The sequence below is a fragment of the Schistocerca nitens genome, chromosome 3 (assembly GCF_023898315.1).
Source record: "Schistocerca nitens isolate TAMUIC-IGC-003100 chromosome 3, iqSchNite1.1, whole genome shotgun sequence".
In the NCBI taxonomy this organism is placed as follows: Eukaryota; Metazoa; Arthropoda; class Insecta; order Orthoptera; family Acrididae; genus Schistocerca; species Schistocerca nitens.
In genome coordinates, this window is record NC_064616.1 from 774,345,390 (window position 1) to 774,363,515 (window position 18,126).

At 41.6% G+C, this 18,126-nt stretch overlaps 1 protein-coding gene across 1 annotated transcript in view; it reads right to left on the reverse strand.

The window, feature by feature from the left end:
* Nucleotides 1–18,126, reverse strand: part of LOC126248779 (GDP-fucose transporter 1) — a 36,977-nt gene that overhangs the window by 17,635 nt on the left and 1,216 nt on the right. Inside the window, exons 2-4 of the mRNA XM_049950150.1 lie at nt 482–686; nt 257–395; nt 98–184 (exon numbers count right to left, since the gene is read on the reverse strand). Coding sequence (XP_049806107.1) covers nt 98–184; nt 257–395; nt 482–686 — 431 coding nt within the window. The remainder of the gene's footprint in view (nt 1–97; nt 185–256; nt 396–481; nt 687–18,126) is intronic.

The window sequence follows — 18,126 nt, forward strand, 5'->3', positions numbered from 1 at the left end:
GATGTATTAAAATTGTAAGAACAGCAGCTGTTAGTTATTAACTAAAAAAAAGAGCCAAAATGTTTTAGGCATAATTTTTCTTTCTTCAAATACATACCTATTCCATTTTCTTGATCAATGCCAAGCCAAAAGCCTCCAACAATGAAAGCACAGCAAGCACCAACTTTAAAGGATGTTTTCTGACCTTATATGGACAAAAAATATAATTAATTATGATAAATGTTTTTATATAATAAACAAAAATCATTTAACTTACCAAGGATTATATAGCTCAGAAGCACATTGAAGACAGTAGTTAAAGAGCGACCAATGTAATAAAATGATACATCAACATATTTCAAGCATAAATTATTGAATGCTATCATTCCAGTAAACAATATTGACAAAGGGAGTACCTGAAAATTGAAATATTTTACAGTTACATACATTTTTATACATATATGTATAACAAATACACAAGTTAAATAGCAATGCAACATACTTTTAAAAATACTTCATTTTGAAAGGGGGACCCATTTGGGAAGGACACAATGCTTGGAAACCACTTGCTAAGGGTACTCAAGGAAAAACAGACAAATGATGATACGACACACTGGTACCAGGTGACAAAAAGTGGTGCATTGAGATTCACAGTTTCGCCGCTTAGGAGTGACTTGTTGACAAACACAGTTAAAATGGACACAATCCTGTAAAAAATCAGAGAGACAAATATTTATTAATATTTGGCAAACACTGCAGTTTTAATATTTACTATCTCTGCTATTATAATTGTGTTCTACTGACGTTTTAAACAATACATCACAGATCTTAAACAATTAACATGATGACAAATTTCAAAACTATGAACTTTACTGACCAATAGCTAGCACCATCTACCAGTCAGCCACTCAATGACATATTAAATTATGGTATTACCCTGACTCCATAAATGGAATAAAATACATGGTCCATCATGGAAAGATGAAGTTGTATAATATGAACTACTACTCAGTTCCATTTGAGTCGGTGACTGTGATGCTTACTGATGAATCCAACTGCCATGTAATTAAGAACTCCATATTTGTATCTTGAGAAATAAAGGCACCCCTTAATAAAAGCAAGTAAAATTGATTAGGGTCCAAAGTGGAACTGTTAATGAAGTGTACAATTCATTATTTAAATTTTTTATGAAAAATCAATAAATAATCCTAAAAATTAAGAATACTGATAATTTTATCATGTAACATGATATGTACAGTAATGAAAAACAGCTAAATAATATATGGAACCGATCTATTCAGCATGTGCGAGTCAATGTCATGCTTGAATATAAATAAATACCGTGGAAAGCATGCAAGCTTTGTCACTGTTTAAAGTTCAACATACCATTAACCACAGATTCCCACAACTTGTCAACAACTTTAATAGAGATATGGGATTCACACCGAACAGTGCACGGAAGGCAGTGCTTGATATCTAGAGTCTGCATAGGAGTCTGTCCTGTATTATAGATGGTGATGGATACAAAGATGCCGTGAGCGACATTCAATTGTTGGTGCAAATGTAATCTTTAGTTGGAGCAGTACTACTGTATCAGTTTACACAGAACTAACACAAAAAGTGCACTGAAAACAGTTAATACGAAAAATCCATTGAGAAAGACTTTGTGGTTGTCCTAGAATGTCAGCTTGTTACCTATGGGATCAATGAGTCAGTCCTCCAGAATTCTATAGCTGCTCCCCCTATGCAGTTAATCTTGGAATCCTTGAGTCAGTTTGTCAGACCCACCAAAAGCCAACGTTTATGAAGTGCTTCCATTTGGACAGTAGCCATTGTGAGTTCTAAGAATTGTTTTGGTAAAAGGATGGTGTCATCCACAGCTGCCCCTCTTACTTCTTCTGGCTGGTGAGATGTTATGTATAATAGTGTTGTAGACATAACTTGAGTTCTTTGTTGTTATAAATTCTGTGTCGTATCAGTATGCTGACTTAAGTTGCATGTTATATGACATTCATGCTCTAGCCTTTACTCTTAGATTCATAGTGATGTGCCTTTCCTAATTATTCACTTTAAAACAAAACATTCATTGTTTTTACAATGATCATCCATTAAGTTTAAGCAGATGACCACATGTTTGCACGCATAGTGATTAGTGGGCTGTTTTTGGACCTATCCTGCACATGCTCATTGGGGGGTGTTCTTGTACTAGTATCAAAATCAATAATATTCCAATATGTGTATAAACATAAGCAAGTAGCATACCTCAAAAATGTTTACATTTAATATTACAAAACATGCCAAAACCATGCAGAATGAAGAGTACACCCCAAGCTACTAAAATATCACCCATAAATAGAACAAATACATACATCAAAAAAAGTTTTGCATCGCCTCGGTTCCGAGAGTTCCGGAACCCGTATAGAAAATTGGAATAGAGATCAACATAAACATCATTTCTTCCCTTTTTATTGCTCATGAAAACCACACATTGCATGTTGTACCACCATACAGCAAGACCTTCAAAGGTGGTGATCCAGATTGCTGTAACACCAGTACCTCTAATACACAGTAGCACATCCTCTTGCACTGATGCAGGTGTGTATTTGTCTTGGCATACTATCCACAAGTTCATCAAGGCACTGTTGGTCCACCCTCCTCAATGGCAATTCAGCGTAGATACCTCAGAGTAGTTGGTGGGTCTCGTTGTCCATAAACAGCCCATTTCGATCTATCCCAGACATGTTCGATAGGGTTCATGTCTGGAGAACATGCTGGCCACTCTAGTCAAGCGATGTCATTATCCAAAAGGAAGTCATTCACAAGATGTGCACAATGGGGGTGTAAATTGTCATCCATGAAGACGAATGCCTCGCCACTATGCTGCCGATATGGTTGCACTATCGGTCAGAGGATGGCATCACGTATCATACAGCTGTTACGGCACTTCCACAACCAACAGCCGCGTACATCGGCCCCACATAACGCCACCCCAAAACATTAGGGAACATCCAGCTCGCAGCACTCACTGGATAGTGTGTCTAAGGCATTCAGCCTGACAGGGTTGCCTCCAAACACATCTCCGATTGTCTGGTTGAAGGCATGTACGACACTCATCAGTGAAGAGAACGTGATGCCAATCCTCAGCGGTCCATTCGGCATGTTGTTGGGCCCATCTGTACTGCGCTCCATGGTTGCAAAGATGGACCTCACCATGCACGTCGAGAGTGAAGTCGCGCATCATGCAGCCTATTGCGCACAGTTGAGTCTTAACATGATGTCCTGTGGCTGCACGAAAAGCATTATTCAACATGGTGGCATTGCTGTCAGGGTTCCTCCGAGCCATAATCCGTAGGTAGTAGTCATCTACTGCAGTAGTAGCCCTTGGGCAGCCTGAGCGAGGCATGTCATAGACAGTTCCTGTCTCTCTGTATCTCCTCCATGCCCGAACAACATCGCTTTGGTTCACACCAAGATGCATGGACAATTCCCTTGTTGAGAGCTCTTCCTGGCACAAAGTAACAATGCAGACGCGATCGAACTGCAGTACTGACCGTGTAGGCATGATCGAACTACAGGCAACACTATTCGTGTATGCCTTAGTGTATCACACACAACAAATCATCAAACCATAGCTGCTCTGTGCAAAGAGGAGTGCATTCCTTTCAGAAACAACCTCACCTAGTTTCCCTTTATTCTGTCGCCTCATGTCCTAGCAGGGATTTCCAGAGGTGCCAAATAGCTAATAGTAGTGTCCTTCGACTAGTTCGTGGCAGTATATCTGAATAAAATCTTTGCAGTTTTCAAGCCACATCAATTCAAATAAAATTCTTGAGCTTTCAATGGCTACCTCTGCCATTGTTGTCAGGAGTGAAACTACCGACTGCCATGGCTGGCACGATTTCCTGCTTATATACCTATGATTACTGCCATTGGCACTGATGGTGAGTTGGGCAACTCCAGCCCACAATGAGACCCCAGTGATGTAAGGCGGAATGAGGGGGCCGGCGCCACGTTTCAAAGTGCCGCTCCTAGCTCCATACAAGAATTAAGCAGCCGTTGTTGCTTCCTTTCAACATCCAAAGACTGCCCCAAGCCTTACTCAATGTGTACCCTTGGTGTCTCTTAAAATTGTTGCCGTTCATTCTAATCTCAGCAACCTCTTTTGCCACGGAATCCCAGTATGCTGACGCATGAGCCAAGACCCTGGTGTTCTCAAACTGCCATGGCCGACTTGTCTAGCTTCCTATGTTTAACACATCTCTTGTGCCCGGTAAAACGCTCTGTAACTGTGTAAATTGCCTGGTCTACACACATGCTGCCACACTCATAAGTGACACCATACACACCGAGCACCTAAAGAGTTATGTTGTCTTTAACAGGGTGCAATATATCTCATATCTTGGGAGCAGGCCCAAACACTGGTCTGAATCCGTCTCTGCAGCACACGTCCTAACTCACTGCTCATTGTGCCACGGTATGGCAGGAAAGCTGCCAGCTTGGCTTCTTTTACCAATTCACAAGGCGTCCTTCTTTGGTGACACCTGAAAGCATTTGCAGTACCTCTTTTGCTATAACCATTCTCTCTCAATACGTCTCTCAAGTGCTGCAATTCAGACTGTATGTGGCCATTGTCAGAAATAACTTTGGCTCTTTGTATTAACACATTCAGGACCACTTTCTTGTGTACAGGATGGTGGAAACTATCGGCATTCAAATATCAATCAGTGTGCGTCAGTTTCCCGTACACTGAATGACCAAGCCAGCCTCCTGCCTTGCACTCAACTATAACATCCAAGAACAGTAGCTTGCCATCCTTCTCCATCACAATGGTAAATTTAATGTTGGGATGGACATCGTTCATGTGATCCACAAACTGCTGCAGTGTGCTTTCACTGTGAGGCCATATCAGGAAGGTCTCATTGACATACCTTAAGAAGCAATGCTGCCAAGTTCAGAGCCTACTCCTCAAAGTGCTCTATGAAGAAATTCATGACTGCAGGAGATAGTGGTGAGCCCACTGCTGTGCCATCCGTTTCATAATATTTGTCAAAGTACAAGAAGTATGTTGTCATTAGAACAAGATGGAACATCCTGGCAGATTAAAACTGTGTGCCGGGCCGAGACTCGAACTCGGGACCTCTGCCTTTCGCGGGCAAGTGCTCTATCAACTGAGCTACCCAAGCACGACTCACACCCCATCCTCACAGCTTTACTTCTGCCAGTACCTCATCTCCTACCTTCCAAACTTTACAGAAGCTCTCCTGCGAACCCTGCAGAACTAGCACTCCTGAAAGAAAGGATATAGCGGAAACATGGCTTAGCCACAGCCTGGGGGATGTTTCCAGAATGAGATTTTCACTCTGCAGTGGAGTGTGCGCTGATATGAAACTTCCTGGCAGATTAAAACTGTGTGCCAGACCAAGACTCGAACTCTGATTCTGATTCTAGGACCATAAAATATATAACTATACCCTATGCACATTTTCATGTCCACCCCTTAGTCCACCTGAAAATTTAAAACAGTATCCCCATATCATGAGTGAGATGTTGAGCTCAGGAAAATAACACACCATTACTACCATGCACTGTAAACTTTGGCACATGATTTTCTAGTAAAAGTTTCACACTGTGATCACATATTGTAATGAGACAGTGTGTTGTTATTAAATACTACTCTAGGTAATATTTGATTATGTAGTATCCATTACCTACATTGATCTACACCTACATGGATAGTCTGCAAATAACATTTAAGGTTCATTGAATCACCTTCACAATTCTCTATTATTCCAATCCTGTATAGCGTGCGGAAAGAATGAACATGTATATCTTTCCATACGAGCTCCGATTTTCCTTACTTTATCATGGAGATCGTTTCTCCCTATGTAGGTCAGTGTCAACAAAATATTTTCGCATTTGGAGGAGAAAGTTGGTGATCGGAATTTCGTGAGAAGATTCCTCCACAACGAAAAACGCTTTTGTTTTAATGATGTCCATCCCAAATCCTGTATCATCTCAGTGACACTTTCTCCCCTATTTTGCAATAATACAAAACATGCTGCCCTTCTTTGAACTTTTTCGATGTACTCTGTCAGTCCTATCTGGTAAAGATCACACGCCACGCAGCCGTATTCTAAAAGAGGATGGACAAGTGTAGTGTAGCCAGTCTCATTAGTAGATGTGTTACATTTCCTAAGTGTCCTCCCAATAAAATGCAGTCTGATTAGCCTTCCCCACAACATTTCCTATGAGCTTCTTCCAATTTAAGTTATTTGTAATTATAATTCCTAGGTATTAAGTTGAATTTACGGCCTTTAGATCTGACTGATTTATCGTGTCACCGAAGTTTAACAGATGTCGATGACCTCAGACTTTTTGTTATTTAGGATCAATTGCCAATTTTTGCACCATACAGAGATTTTTTCTAAATCTGTTTTCCAATTTGGTTTAATCTTCTTATGACTTTACTAGTAGAGAAACGACAGCATCATATGCAAACAACCTAAGACAGCTGCTCAGATTGTCTCCCAAATCGTGAATACAGGTAAGGAACAGCAAAGGGCCTATAACACTACCTTGGGGAACACCAGAAATCACTTCTGTTTTACTATATGACTTTCCATCAATTACTACGAACTGTGACCTCTCTGGCAGGGAATCACAAATCCAGTCTCATAACTGACATGATATTCAATAAGTAAGCAATTTCACTACATGCTGCTTGGGTGGTACAGTGTCAAAAGCCTTCTGGAAATCCAGAAATATGGAATCCATCTGATACTACTTGTCAGTAGCTCTCAACACTTCGTGCAAGTAAAGAGCTAGTTGTATTTCACAAATGTTTTCTAAATCTGTGTTGACTGTGTGTCACTAGACCATTTTCTTCCAAGTAATTCATAATGTTCGAACATGATATATGTTCCAAAATCCTGCTGCATATCAACATTAATGATATGGGCCTGTAATTTAGTGGATTACTCTTACTACCTTTCTTGAATATTCGTGTGACACATGCCACTTTCCAGTCTTTGGGAATGGATCTTTTGTCGAGCCAACAGATGTATATGATTGCTAAGTATGGAGCTATTGTGTCAGCATACTCTGAAAGAAACCTAACTGGTATACAGCCTGGACCAGAAGGCTTGCTTTTATTACGTGATTTAAGTTGCTTCACTGCTCTGAGGTTATCTACTTCTATGTTACTCATGTTGGCAGCTGTTCTTGATTTGAATTCTGGAATACTTACTTCGTCTTCTTTGGTGAAGGAATTTTGAGAGGCTGTGTTTAATAACTCTGCTTGAGTAGCACTGTCTGCAATAGTATCTCCATTGCTATCATGCAGAGAAGGCATTGATTGTATATTGCCACTAGCATACTTCACATATGACCAGGAACTCTTCAGACTTTCTGCAAGGTTTTGACACAAAGTTTCATTGTGGAAACTGTTATAAGCATCTTACATTGAAGTCCGCACTAAATTTTGAGCTTCTGTAAAAGATCGCCAATCTTTGTGATTTTGCATCTGTTTACATTTGGCATGTTTTTTTGTTGTTTCTGAAAACGTGTTCTGACCCATTTTGTGTACCATGGGGGATCAGCTTTGTCATTTGTTAATTTATTTGGTATAAGTCTCACAATTGCTGCTGGTACTGTTTCTTTGAATTCAAGCCACACTGGTCTACACTTACATTGTTAATCTGAAAGAAGTGGACAGCGTCTATCAGGAAGGCACGAAGTAAATTTTTATCTGCCCTTTTTTTTTTTAAATAAGTATATTTTTCATTTATTTTGGCAGGAGTTGGGGGTTGCAATATTCAATCTCGCTACGACACCCCAGTGCACGCTAATCCCTCTATCCATTTTGATGCTCGTTATTAACTCTGTATTGTTTGTTGCTAAGAGGTCAAGTGTGTTTTCACAACCATTCACTATTTGTGGTTGCCAAGAATGACCTCTGCCCATACTAACTCACAGGAACTACATATTTCAATTTTGTGACAAGATAAACTACTTCCAACAGCAACAAACACACCACTGCCAACTGTGTTTAGCCTATCCTTTTAGAACACCATTACATTCTTCACAAAAATTTTGGCTGAACTTATCTCTGGCTTTAGCCAGCTTTCAGTGCCTATCACAATTTGAGCATCAGTGCTTTCTATTAGCGCTTGGAGCTCTGGTACTTTCCCAACATAGCTACACCAATTTACAACTGTTATACCAATGGTTCCCGTATCTACATTCATCCTGTGTTCGGCCTGCATTCTTCGTGACTGAGGCCCTTTTCATGTTTTCCAGAGACCCACTAATCAAAATAACTGCCCAGTCCACGGCACACAGCCCCTGCTACCCTTGTAGTCTCCTGCGTGTGGTGGACACCTGACCTATTCAGTGAGTCCAAAACCAAACCACCCTAGGGTGAAAGTTGAGGAATTTGCAGCCTACATGGTGGCAAAACCGTATGAGCCTCTGATTCAGGCCCTCCACTCGGCTCCGAACCAGAGGTCTGCAATCGGTCCTGTCGACTATGCTGCAAATGGTCAGCTCTGTTTTCATCTCGCAAGCAAGACTGTTACCACTTCTGTTAGCTGCTCAAAACCAGAGAGAATCTTTTCTGATCCAAAGTGACACACATCATTGGTACTGATGAGAGCCACCACCTGCACCTTATGCTCTGGAATGACCCGTTTCATGTCTTGAATGACTCCACCTGGTAAGCACACGGAGTGCACATTGGCTTTCTTCCCTTTCTTGGCAGCGATGTCCCTAAGGGGGCCCATAACACGCCTAATGTTGCGGCTCCCAACTATCTTCAATCCCACATACTGTGATTGCCCAGATCTTGCAGGCTGAGAAGTGGCCTCTGAAACAGGACAGGTGACTGCCTCTGGCTGAGTGACAGTGTCAGCCACTGACAGCACCTGGAACCTGTTTGGCAACCTAACCACGGAAGTCTTTTGCTGCCTGCCATGCCCCAGGGCAACCTTCCACTCACCCAGGGGTCAACCTCAGTGCGAGTAGTAACTGGGCTGGCCAACAGTGAGGACCAATCGGAGGACTCAGACATGCTCAACGTCCGTTGGATTTCCACGGTCAGCCCACAATAGTGATGCCCATCCCCTGCAGCTTCAAACTGTGTAATTGAAGCCATCACAGCCTGGAGCTGAGAGCGAAGTGTCACCAACTCGGCTCGCATCCACACACAACAGTTGCAGTCCCTATCCATACAAAATACCCTGGATAACTATACAACCGAGATAAACAGACTATTGGCACGTACTGCAGAACTCTACTGTAGACCCTGATGAAAATGCAGAAACTGTCTCTAATAAATTAGATTAATATGCAGGGATCAAAAGCTAACTACCAAAGCACTCAGGTGAAACTACATTATTTGCCCCTGATTAGGAACTTGTAATACGTCACAAAATTGGTTTACTTTCCAATGCAAATGAAAATGCGAGAACTGTGGCTATTAGATATTAATTAACACGCAGAAACTAAAGAAACTAAACTATCAAAAATACAGTTGAAATTATACAATTTGCTCCTGCTTAGGAACTTGTAAAAGTCACAAAATCGGTTACTTCCTTGTTGCTGCGTCTGTCTCGGGTGGTCACTGCTGCCTGACTAACGCCAACATTATGATCACTGCCCAGCACTATATTGGATGCTACCTGGTGATGTTGCGGAGATATGCTGCAGTAACGAAGGTATGTAAGCATAGCAGAGACAGACGGGGGATCACCCTAGCAAAGATATGGCCTGCAAATGCGGAAATCCATTGAGACAAGCAACTTTGAAAAAGGGCAGATTATTATTACATAGAGCCTGTGGACAAGTATCTCAAAAAACGGCAAAGCTGGTCAGATGTTCCTACGCTGTTGTCATGAGCATTTACAGAAAGAGGTAGAAGGACAGTGAAACTACCACTAGGTGCTAATGGTTGGACCTCCACGACTCTTCACAAAATGTGAGGTTTGGAGGCTTGTCTGCTGTGTAAAGTAGGATAGATGGTTACCTTGGCATATCTGCCAAAACAGCACAACGTTGGTGCACGCACAAGTGTTTTGGGGCACACCATTCATCGAACATTGTTGAATACGGAGTTCTGCAGCAACCCCCCCCCCCCCCCCTTATGTGTTCACATGTTGACCCAACTATAACTTCAATTATGATTGCAGTGGGCATAGGGCCATCACCATTCGACCGTCGATCAATAAAAATGTGTCACCTCTTTGGGCGAATTACGTTTTTGCTACATTAGGTCGACGGTCGTCTCCGCAAATACCGTTATTGAGGTGAATGGCAGCTCGAAACATGCACCACACCATGGACGCAGGCTGGTCAGAGCATTTTGATGTTATGGGAGACATTCTCCTGTGCTTGGATGAGACCTGTGGTAGTAATCAAAGACACACTGACAGCCACATACCACCCCTTCATGCTTGATGTCTTCCCCAAAGGCGAGGTCATCTTTCAGCAGTATAACTGTCCGTGTCTCGGAACCAGAACTAAGCTACAGTGATTTGAGGAGCATTATAGTGAAATCATGTTGGTGTCTCAGCGACCAAATTCACATGATGTCAATCCGCTGGAACCCATCTGGACAATTATCAGGTGCCGTCACCACGTACGCAAATCAGCAGCCTGTTATTTATGCAAATTATGCGACTTGTAAATAGACATCTAATGCCACATACCTCCACAAACCTACCAACAAGCCATCAGATCCCTGATAACACAGAATCAGTGATGTATTCTGTGCCAAAGATCGACAAACAAGCTATTAAGCAGGTGGTCATAGTGTTTTAACACATCAGTGTATGAAGAACATTTTAGCAGCCTTTTTGAATAGGTGTACTTTAGTAATCTTCATCATCTCCCTGGACAATTTATTACACAGAAAATGCTCTTTAAATCCTTGTTTGTTTTTCCTTGGTAAATGTAAGTTCAAACTGTCTATTGTTCCATGGTTATGTCTAGAACTATTACTGAAATACCAATCTTTTTCCTGATATGCATAACAGACTGCTAGATGTACTCACTGCTAGACTTACCATATGTCCAGGATTAGCATGTTCAACATAGCATTTTGAAACATTCTCTTACAGCTGTCTGTCCCTCAACCAGCCTGGGAGCAAACTTTGAAGTCGATGGGGAGGCCTGGCTACCAGTTCAGCCACAGTCAGTCAATTGGCAACATTACAGGGGCAATGTGCTTATGTTGTTTCAGAGTGTGAAGTAAATCATCTACATGTTTGTGATTATTTGTTCTCTGTTTTCTATCTCATCTTTCAGCAATGGGCAAAAGAAAGTATGTGTGCTTAATGTTGATCTGCAACAGGAATACAAATTTTTGAAAGTGTGTAATGATAGTAACAATTTACTTGTTTATTGCACACTGTGTACTGGAAAATTTTCTGTTGCACATAAAGGAAAGTACGATATTAAAAACCATGTGAAAACAGCTAAGCAGAGCAGTGATAAATGTTACTGTTTCACAAAATGTATTTTTTTAAGCAAAGATGGGAATAATTGTTGCATGGAGTGTGCTGCTAGAGAGACTACATTTTCATACCACACTGCTAGACACAAACTCAGTTTCAAAATATTGGAATGCATACTGGTTAAAAAGTAATATGACCCGAAACTTTAATTTGCTAGAAACAAAATTGAGGCAGTTATTGTTAATGTTATTTCACCATTTATATCTGATAATGTGTTGAGTTCTTTGGAAAACACTAATTATGTAACAACAACAATGGACTGCTCAAACAGAAGTGAAGTAAAACTTGTTCAGAGTGCTGCAAGATTTTTCAGTCTGGAGGAGTCATTTCAAGTTGACCTTTTAAATTTCAACGAAGTGTCAGGTGAAACTGCCCAAATGTTGACTTAGTATCACTTGTAGTCTGTGAAAAAAATACAAACTTGTAGAAAAGTTAGTTTGTTACACTGTCGATACAATTATGGGAAACATTCGATCTGCAGGAAGTGGTATATTTTCAGCACCTGTTAAACTTCTGATAAATGTTAACATTAATTCAGAATGTTCTTGCTGTGAGTTTTACGAGGTAAATAAAACAAATAAATTATTTCTGAAGAAATGCCACCAGTGGGCCTGATAAAGATAATTAGTTCTGCTGTTCAAATATTATGGATGTCTGCCATGATAATGTAGCTATTCACCTGAGAACTCTTCACTGAAAGCTGGTTGTTTACTTTTGGCTAACAAAATGAGTAATGAGAAATCCGTTTCTTGTTACAATTGTTAACAAAAATATTTACTACCTAACAATCTTAAGATTTTTTTTCATACCAACAAACCACTGATGCTACAACATCTATTTGGTTGCTCATTCCATCCTCCTTAGCAACTGATTTGAAAATTCCACGTATGTTTGTTGACAAAATATATGGGGTATTACAATTTTTTCTAGGTTGTCTAACTGCTCCATAATAACTTTCAAAATACACTTCCTGGCAAAAAAAGTGAAGTACCCAGAAGGGAAGGAGGAAGTGAAATGAAACTTCATGAGTTGAGTGAAAATGTGGTGTTAGTTCTGTGATTACTAAATCGAGACAATTTTACAAGCCCACTTATTAGTATGATGTTGCATTCTTTCTGGCCAGGACCCGGTTTGTTCTGATGGGTGTCAAAGTCATTGTATTCCCTCCTCAGCAAACTCGCCCACAACTATACAACTACTCCAGGTTTGTTCTGATGGGTGTCAAAGTCGTTGTATTCCCTCCTGAGCAAACTCGCCCACAACTATACAACTACTCCTTGATATACTGGACACTGGCACTCTAACAGAGTTTATGTCCGAGCTGCTCCCAAATATGTTTTATTGGGGACAGATCTGGGGATCTTGCTGGCCACAGGAATACCCCAACATCACACAGACAGTTAATGGACACATGTGTCATATGTAGATAAGCATTGTTCTATTGGAAACTCGCACCACAAAACTGTTGCATGAGAGGTAAAAGATGAGAATCCAAGATGTCCATGACATGCCACTGTGCCTTCGAAGATCTCTTTAACACTGTCAGCCATAACCAAAAGTTATACCAGATGGTTCTGCACGCCATGACATCAGGAGTAATGCCACTGCACATCTCCAAAACAATGGAAGAATGTCACCCCTCCCCAGGTTGCCACCATACTTGCTGACAATGGTCACCCAGGGTAGTGCAGGACCACAATTCATCACCCAACACAATGTGATGCCGTTCATCGGCAGCCCACACTTCATGATCACTCCAAATGTAGCCATTTGCCTTGCAGTGGTAATGGCAGCCAATGCATGGAATGGTAATTCCCTAGTACAGCTGCTGCTAGTCTCTGACCTATGGTGGGGGATGACACAGAATGTTGGAGGGGGTCCATCACCTGTTCTCGGATGGCAGACACAAATGTGAACAGGTTACAATGTGTCTGGTGACAATACAGTGCTCCTCCACTGTGGTGGAGAGACATGGGTGACCAAACACTTGTTGACAAATATGCCTGCTGTCATGTTCCCATGGAGTCCAACACTGGGCCAAATGTCAAATCTCAATGCTCCATAAATCTGCATATTGCACAATTCGACCATCAGCCAAAATGGCAACCCATGAAGCCCCTTTCAAACACTGTCAGATGCTGATAACACAGTTTCAAAAGAGTACATGGCACTTCCATATAGTTTACAGTGATTACTCAACACCTGATGTTGTTCGACCACTTATATACTCTACCAGGCCTGGCAATAACACAAACGCACTCTGGTGGTTGAGCTACTATCAGAGAGAATTATTACTCTAATAATTTACAAAACTGCTGATGGTATGTATGTGTAAAAAGTTACAGTGACATCCAATCATCCCTTCTGAAAGCTTCACTTTTAATATCAGGTAGTGTATATCCTTGGTCAACAGCTTTGCCACAATGGTAAAATTGGTCCCCATCAGTTCACCGCAGTTAATCTCTGTCAGGCTTGGCTAGCACATGGACAGGTGACCATGAGGGTCTGTTGACTACTGTTGGCAAGTAGGGTGCACTCAGCCCTTGGGAAGCCATTTGAGGAGCTACTTGATTGAGAAGTAGTGGCTCTGGTCACAAAACCTGACAACAGCCAGGAGAGCTGACAATGTACCCATCTATATCAGCATCCAGTGATGCCTACTGACTGAGGATGATAGGGCGGTTTGTTGATAGTATTGTCTGTTCAGACAGAGTTTGAATGTACGTCTTCAGGTGGTAACGATGGCATTGAAAATCCTGAAATTAATTTTCTATTTCACAACTGACTGTCGATCTGCTGGATTTAGCTGACTTGATCCTGGACTATTTTCTTTTGGGTGCATATCAACACCCACATTTTGGAGGCAATGCTCAGTGATTATGAATAATACTATTCTATTGTACTGTATCAGACTGATAAAATAACTTGCTGAGGGAAATTTGAACTACGAATGATGTTTGAAAATAATGCACGCCTGTGTTACCATCACTCCAGGAGGGTAGACCGAAGCATCCAATCCCACCCGTCTGCTTTGACCCGTGACGTAAGGCTGCTGTGGTGTGTGACGTCATGATGGCGCGGAGTTTGGTTTGTGAGTGTAGCGTGTTTGTAGGTGTCGTCATGTTGCGGCTCGTGGTGCCCTCTGGCGGTGTGTTTAAGGGTTTCGTGTTGTGTGGTTTAATAGGTTCAGTTTGGTCTTACAGATTCTAGTGGCTGGTTCACGTTTTGGCTGTGTTTTGAGCAGAATTAGTTTCACTGAGTTAACGGTTCAGTGGTTTTGTGTGAAAGTTATTGTAGTGCTGTTTGCTGTAGGTCGTATGTTAATGTGAGTTAATGAATTTGTTGTTGGTCTTGTTAGGTATGGATATGACCAATAAAATAAATAGTGTGCAACTCGATGCTATGATGGATGCGACTCAGTTGGAGCTGATCAAATTTCTACAGCTTTTTGGGTTGATTACGGAGGTGGTCAAGTGCGCTGTCTGTCGGAAGGAAATGACATTGGCAAAAGTTCCGACATCTCAGACCAGGGGCGGTTATATGTGGTGGTGCCGTAGGAATAACCTATGGCACTCCATATGTCACAGTTTCTGGTTTGAGAAGTCTAGGTTGGGCATGTGAGAGATTGTGTTGTTGACGTATTACTTTTGTTATAGATCCTCTCAAAGTTTTTGAGCGCATGAGACTGGCGTGAGTGACAGGAGTGTGCTTGACTGGTTTTCGTTTTGCCATGAAGTATGTTCTGAGTTTATTAAGTACAGGGGTAAGTTGGGTGGGCCCGGAGTTGCGGTGGAGGTGGTCGAGTCACAGTTTGGGAAAAGGAAGTATGGCAGGGGTAAGTCTGTGGTTGGTCTCTGGGTGTGGGGGGCTGTTGTACCAGGAGGGGGGGGGGTTCAGAATGTGTTTTCAGGGTTGTGGAGGGGCGGTCTAAGGTGGAATTAGTGGGGTTAATTGAGGAGTTTATAGAAACAGGCTCCACTATAGTTTCAGATGCTTTTTCTTCTTATATGGGGTTGGGTGAGAGGGGGTAAAATCATCTAGTTGTTAACCATAGTTTAGAATTTAAAAATTATGAGACGGGGTCTTGTACGAATACTATAGAGGGGATGTGGGGGGCCGTTAAGTCATTTCTTGGGAGGGGGAAGAGGCGCTCTTTCAACCTTCAGTCTCATTTAGATGAGTACTGTTGGCGGAAGAGCGTCCCTGAGGGCTATTATTTTTTTCAGGTTTTTTAAAGGGCTATTAGTAAGATGTACAGTATGAAGGTGGTTAGGGTGGTTTGTGTGTATGGCTGCGGCTCAGAGAGGGAGGGGATTTAGTTGTTGGTACTGTTTGGGGGTGGGGGGGGGGGGGAGTGTGTTGGTTTGTGATTTAGTTGTGGAGGATCTATTTTATCTATTTTGTTGCAGTTTTTGTCGAGTTGTAGTGTGTGATTGAGATTTTTTATTTTGCGTTTGGTTTCTGTTTATGGGTATTTTATTTTGGGGTGAGGGGGGAGGTTGGGTTGGGTCTTTTAAGTGTTCAATTCCAATTTGTGGGATCGGGAACTGCTGTTGAGCTATATAGGTCAAGGGAAGTGTTCAATCCAATTTGTGGGATTGGAAGCTGCTGTTGAGCTATATAGGTCAAGGGAAGTGTCCGATTCCAGAGGATATTGTGTTTAGTGGAATTTGGGGAGTTTTGTGTTGTCAGCTTTTCATAGTTTTGTGTGGTTTGGTATGGGGGTGTGTGTCTAAATTTGTTTATATTTACTTTTTCCCCACCCAAAAACCCCCAATTTCCCACACTTGTCCCATTAGAGTCATTAGGTTTTTTGTGAAATGTGTGTGTGTGTGTGTGTGTGTGTGTGTGTGTGTGTTTTTCAATGTAGTTTCGTGTTTGTTATCATGTTTACGTAATGACGTCATAGGCGCCATATTGGAGTTGTGGTGTATGGTTGTTTCCGTCATATTTTTGACGTCATGGGTCAAAGCAGACGGGTGGAATTGGACGATTCTGCATTTCCCTCCAGGAGCAAGAGAGCAAGGGGATGGCAGAGGAGTATTTGTTACAGCCATCAAGATACCTAACACACATTAGTTTAGCAAGCAGTAGGCCCTATTGTACTGCTCTGCAAAACTTAAGGACAAGATAGACAATGTAGCAGGACATATTAACTACTTGGTTTAAATGTATTAAACTGCAGGAGTGTGCTGCCAGAGGTCTCCCAGTTGTGCACAGAACATTGGATGTCATATGGCGTGAGGTCAGCATGACTATAGCATCAAATGGGGTGGATCTTGCACCACAAGGCAGTTGAAGGTTCTGGAAAAACATATTTAACAGGACTGCAAGGCATGCAAATTCACACTCTCCACTATCACTGCAACTGCATGGAGTGGTCTCTTTGCCCGATGACCACCATGTTGTGTTCCATTGACACCCGCACATTGTCAGTACCACTTGCCATAGTGCCAAGACCACAGAGACTGGATCAATGAAGAGTGAGGTCACGTGCTCTTCTCAGGTGAGCAGATTCAGTCTGAATAGTGATTCTGGGCATCCCCCAAAGGCCAGGAGGTGGGAACATTGTTGAATGTGGTCATTTTGGTGGTCCAGGTGTTATGGTGTTAAAGAGGCATAATGTGTTTTTTTCAGAGGTGCATTCAGCCCTCACTTCATTTTTATGAATGGAAATGCACAACCACAATGAACAGTGCAGGTGGAGCACCTCTTGGAATAAGAGGATATTCAACAAACAGACAGGTCTGCCCATTCTAATGACTTGAATCACATCAAGCAAGTGTGCAAGGAGACATTCTGCAGCATGTCCACATGCACCAATGACAATCAAGCAGTTGTCAATCACGCTGGTGGAGGAATGGAATTCCCTGCCACAAGAACTGCTTACCAACATTTTGGTCTGCATGAGAATGTGTTACAGAGCACGCATTGTCGTCTGTAGTGATCATACACCCTTTTCAGAACCATGTCCCGCTTTTTATAATGCACAGGAGACTGAAGTGTTATTTCTGTTTGTCTCAGTGCATATTTCTTTCAGTTACCTTTCGTACAATTTTTTCGCCAGTTCTTTATGTATGGTCAAAATTTCATTGAGCTACGTCACTTGGCAATGACACACAATGTGGGAGTTACTTTTGTCCATATGTTTTGCACATCAGTATACTATAATATTAGCTGTTTAAACAGGTATCAGTAAGAAACACCAATTATCAATTAATATCCAATTTTGAATTTTTTTCTTGAATAACAAAGTCTCACAAGCAACTGTACTCAGTTTACAGAAAAGCTCTCCTCTGTCAAAATGCACGAGAATCTGAGAAATGATACAGGCATGAAAACGTTTTTCCACTACCATGAATTTAAGATTTTTAATGTTGCAGAAATGACATGGAACAAATTAGGTCAAATGCAATAGTATTCTACATGTTATGTAGGAATAATTACTAATACAAATAAAAGGTAAATCTTTTAGCATTTTCACATTAGGCATTGGAGTGCACAAAATGAAGAATCAGAAAAAATATATGAAAAGAAGAAATTCAGGCCATCAGAAGTGGAGCAAAAAGTTTGGTTGGGAATGGATGTGGAAGGAGACTGGCCATTCTCTTTCAAAGATGCCACCCTCGCATTTGAC